The sequence below is a fragment of the Aplysia californica genome, unplaced genomic scaffold (genome assembly GCF_000002075.1).
Source record: "Aplysia californica isolate F4 #8 unplaced genomic scaffold, AplCal3.0 scaffold00051, whole genome shotgun sequence".
NCBI classification, from domain to species: domain Eukaryota; kingdom Metazoa; phylum Mollusca; class Gastropoda; order Aplysiida; family Aplysiidae; genus Aplysia; species Aplysia californica.
This window is the reverse complement of record NW_004797321.1, coordinates 1408927-1413619: the sequence shown is the minus strand read 5'-3', so window position 1 is coordinate 1413619 and position 4693 is coordinate 1408927. Positions and strand designations below refer to the sequence as shown.

The window sequence follows — 4693 nt, the reverse complement described above, 5'->3', positions numbered from 1 at the left end:
TATACTGCTACGTCACAGGTACCGGTCTTCAATAAATATTGAAATTAGGTGTAGGCGCTTTTGCACCCCAATCTACACAATTTAGACTCTGTAGGAGGCGGGCTTCTGCAGTTTTAGTTTTAGTAAGCTTTTACAGAGCTCATTAAGCTGCATAATTAAATCAAATGAATACCAAGGGAGACAGAGATGTCCAAAGGGGGAATCGGGCTTACTCTGCTCACCTCTCTAGCTTCCACAGCACAAAGTCTGCTTCGACTATCAAGGCACCCCGGAAATAGGAGTTTGCAAGAGAGTGACAAACATACAAAAGAAGTAAAAGAAAAAATGACAATAGTAAGGACGAGGGAAGAAAAAGAAACATCCTGCTGTCTTGGCCAATCTGGGCGAAAAAAGAATATACAGTGAGCCAGCAGAAAGACCGAGGTACTCTTTAACCCTATCTGTACGCCCTGGGGTCATTTTGTTCCCTCGGTGCTGTATTCTTCACATTTTAGAATACTTCTCTTTCTAGAGCGAAGATCTCTTTGAAACTTTCAGTATTTCTCAAAAAATCGTTTTGACAGACTGCTATGCAAAGCGTATGGATCAGATAAACGAGTAAATTTCCTTTTTGGAAAGTGGTGGCACAGAGTTCCCCAAGTCGCATGGATACGATAGTAAAACATGACATGCGAATAGGGTTAAATATTCTCCCCACACGAGAATTGAACTCGGGTCTCCTTTGCTGTATTTGACAGCTATTTTCTCACTCATTTTTACTCTGACGTTAGGCTTTCCCCTGGGTATTTTCTTTTCTTTTTGACAAAAGGAAGACAAGTGAACAAGTTTTAAGATGATATCAATACCTTTATATGCCAAAAAAATTCAGAGCGGCAGAATCTACTGTGTTATGACACATTTTTTATTTATGAAAACTCTTCGAAGAAACTTTGCTCCTGCTTTAGTACCAATCAAGCTTTTATTCCTAATCAAAACAAATGCCATACATAAATCTTGTTCTTGTCAAGGTAACGTAACAATTAATTGATCATTCCAAATTAGTACGCTTTCTCACACCATAAATTCAAAGCATGTGTGCGTCATTTATAAATGCTTACATCATAAACTCAAAACTTTGGTATGTATTTTTATAAATACTTACATCATAAACTCAAAACACTTGTACGAGCACACAATTCATCGATGCTCACATCATAAACTCAAATGTGCCTTTAATCAACATTTCTTTAGTAACATCCACACACTTTCATGTAATTTTTTTTTTTAAATGCTCACATCAAAAACTTAAAACATTTTCATGTAATTTACAAATATGCACATCATAAACTGAAAACTTTGACATGTAATCTATAAAAGCTTATATTTATTATAAAAATTCAGAACACATTGATATGTAATTCATAAATGTAAAAAAAGACATACGGATAAATTTCTTACTGGCCCTTAAGAGAGTGGTTAAAACCCACAAAGGAAAAGTTTGGACAAGATGCAAAAAAGGGAATGCAAATTATTTGTTCATGATTACACTTGGCTGCAACAGCAATTAATAGTTAATTGCCAGCATCATTTTGTGCTCTTATATAATTTGTTGCAGTTGTTGTTGTTTTGCAGTTGTTGTTGATGTTGTTGTTTTTGCTTTTGCATAAATTGTTGTTAGTGTTGCTGCTGTGCTGTAGTTGTTGTTATTGTTGCTGTTCTTGTTGTGGTAGATCCAGCAAAATCTGGGCTCTAGCCCTTCTGTCCAATGCCAAGCATTGAGTAAATGTAGGTTTTCTGAAGTTGCTGTGAGATGTTCCACACAGTATGTTGACAATGTTAGGTCTCGGAGGAAGAAGTGCAGCTCTGAAGTCATTTAGGGCTGTGCAGTGGAACAGGTGATGATCTATAGTCTCATGATTTGTGTAGAAACACAAAGGACACACCGGGGGAAGTTCTGGTTTTGTTCTGTTTAAATCTCTCCCCCCACCCCATCCACCAACCAAGTTTTTTGCCCCCCCCCCCTTTCCCTTTTCAACACACACACAAAAAACCTACTGCAGTCGTAAAGAAAAAATTAAGCACCATGTTATAACATGTTAAGGTAAAAATCTTTGTTATTATTGTAAAGCACCAAATTAATCAGATTATAAAAAAAAAAGAAACAAGAAAGTTTAATAATAATAATAATAATAATAATAATAATAATAATAATAATAATAATAATAATAATAATAATAATAATAATAATAATAATAATAAATGGCAGTTGTATAGCGTATATCCCCGCTCAACAGCAGGCTCTATGTGCTTTCCACTATAAAAACAACAAGAAAGGTTTGACAAGTTAGTCAAGTTTGTAACCAACCCGTGTACGTCTAGCCAGGATGTCAATTTCAAACAAACAAAAACAAAATCAATAAATAAATTAAATCGAATTGCCAGCAAGCTGGTGGGATACACCAGGTCTAAAATTCGTATTTTTTAGATTGTAGTTTCTTTATCTCTTGTATCCATTGCATGTGTTCAAGAACTATTTTGTCAAAATTCAAATTTTACAAGTTGAAAGCAGTTTTAAAAAAGGTACATGAAGTAAATCACAATAGATAGTTAAAACAATTTTTTTAAAGCCTTTTTTCTTTAATGAGGAAAAATTATCTCTATGGAGTACTGATTTTATCTTGAAACCTGTTTATTCATTTTGCTTTTGATGAACAAAAATACCCATTTCTCTAACACAGAAGTCCAAATATTTGCAACTGAAGGAGGTAGGGGGTCACCAAGACGTGTCAGTGGTAATAAGAAAGATAAATGTCCGGCAAAGATTGGTGACTTCAAAAGCTTGAGTGTCTTTGGAAACTGCAAGTTTTTTTGTGTGCCTTTAATCACCATTTAATTTTTTTTTAGTAATATTCACAAAGAAATATGGTTTTAAACTGACACCAAAGAAGAAATTCAATAAAATTGTCAACGGGTAGAAAAAATGCCGGTTTTCTTTGATTTCATTTTTTGACAGGCGTCAAACAACACAAATCGTCAGAGTGGCAAGCAATCCATTAAGTCCAAATTTTGAGAACTAAAGAATTTCCCACCCTCCCAAAGCTCTATTAAAGCTGCACCTTGTAGAATCAGCAAAATGAAGTTTAAGGCTATGGTCAAGAAGCTACCAAACTTTGGAGGCCATTTGTTCGCTAATTTTACCTCTCTGAAACCAGGCGACCCTGACCTCCTTCAAATCGCAAATATTTCGACCTCTGTTCAGCATAGATGGATATTTTTTCACCAAAAGGAAGGAAAATGAACATGCTTTAAGATGATACCACTAACTCCGTATGCCCAAAAATTGACGAGCGCCTGATTCCACAAGGCTGTGACACGTGCAACATGTTCGGTTGTGGCCGACTGGTCGGAGAGTCTGTCACGTCTGCAGCTGTCCTCACAGGTGGCCGCCCTTGGTCCTGTGCTGAGCTGTAGCAGAAAGCGGCGGGAAATTGGAAGGTTAGGGGCTGGGCTGGGGTAGGTCCCTTTTGTCGCGGTTGGGGGGGGGGGGGCACATTAGAGAGAAACAGAAAGGAACGGGGAAGGGTGAGAGAGGGACAGAGAGAAAGAGTGAGAGAGAGAAAGAGAGAGAGATAGAGCGGGAAATAGGGAAAGATAGACAGACAGACAGACTGACAGATAAACAGACAGACAGAGACAGAGAGCATGTAACAGTATTGGATTTTATAAGAGTTTTACAGCACTTGCAACACATATCATTATTATATTGTACTGATAACACTTGTAGTTGGAAGAAGCCTCAACTTAGTACAATGGGATATAAATGTGTTTTTAGACCAGACATGAAAAATTAAACCTATGTTGCGAGGCCATGGCGTTCTCTACTAGTAAAGTACGCTATGTGCGAGGCGATATCCAAACTACCAACACACTGGCACCAAAACCTCCACCCTGCCTCTTCCAAGCATCCATTTCCAAAGCAACTCTCAAACATCTATCCTCCTTATCTCTCCTCCTTTTGTGTCTTTGCCACTCTCTTGTTATCACCTCAAGTCTTTGGCACTTATATTACACTAGCTGGGTACCCGTTTGATGAACGGACTCAAACTCAAAAGAATCGATCGCCAAGTCATTGTGGAACCAGTGCGCACAGCTTGTGAACGGAAGCCCCACTTGCTTACAACAGCGTCTTAGAAGTTGGACTTTCCCAAGATTAGATCTAAACAAAACTAATGAAAAACTAAAAATTAAACTAAAGTGACTTCAGACTCATTAACATAACTGTTCAAATGTTTCTGAACCACTGATAATTTTTTTCAATTCAAAAGCTAAGTGATTCGTAAGTTTTAGGTGACCAAAGTGACGAACCTTCACAAATATGATATAGATAGATTGTAGTGTTGATAGTGCCGTAAAACGCTACTAAAGCTTTAAAAAACTGCATTGTACTCCATAACAACATATCTAACCCCCCCCCCCCCCCACTACTTAACATTTTATTGATGTCTCATTGCTTTATAACCCTCCTACATCCCCCCGTCACAAAATTTGGAAAAAATGTTATCATGTATTTAAACATAAATTTAAACCACAGGGGAGGGCCCCTGAATGAAGTGGCTTTAGGCCATTCCCAAAGGGGGGAAATTAACATGTTCTTATGCCCCGTAAAAATGTAAATGGGCTGAATCATCAATGGCATGGTCATACTGGTCCGGAA

At 37.5% G+C, this 4693-nt stretch overlaps 1 protein-coding gene across 1 annotated transcript in view; it reads right to left on the bottom strand.

Moving 5' to 3' along the window:
- Positions 1-3272: 3272 nt before the first annotated feature.
- The window catches only part of LOC101851629, a gene marked incomplete at its 5' end in the record, with an annotated part of 32633 nt that continues 31212 nt past the window's right edge, over positions 3273-4693 (bottom strand). The window contains 1 exon segment of the mRNA XM_005092712.3: positions 3273-3444. Coding sequence (XP_005092769.2) covers positions 3413-3444 — 32 coding nt within the window.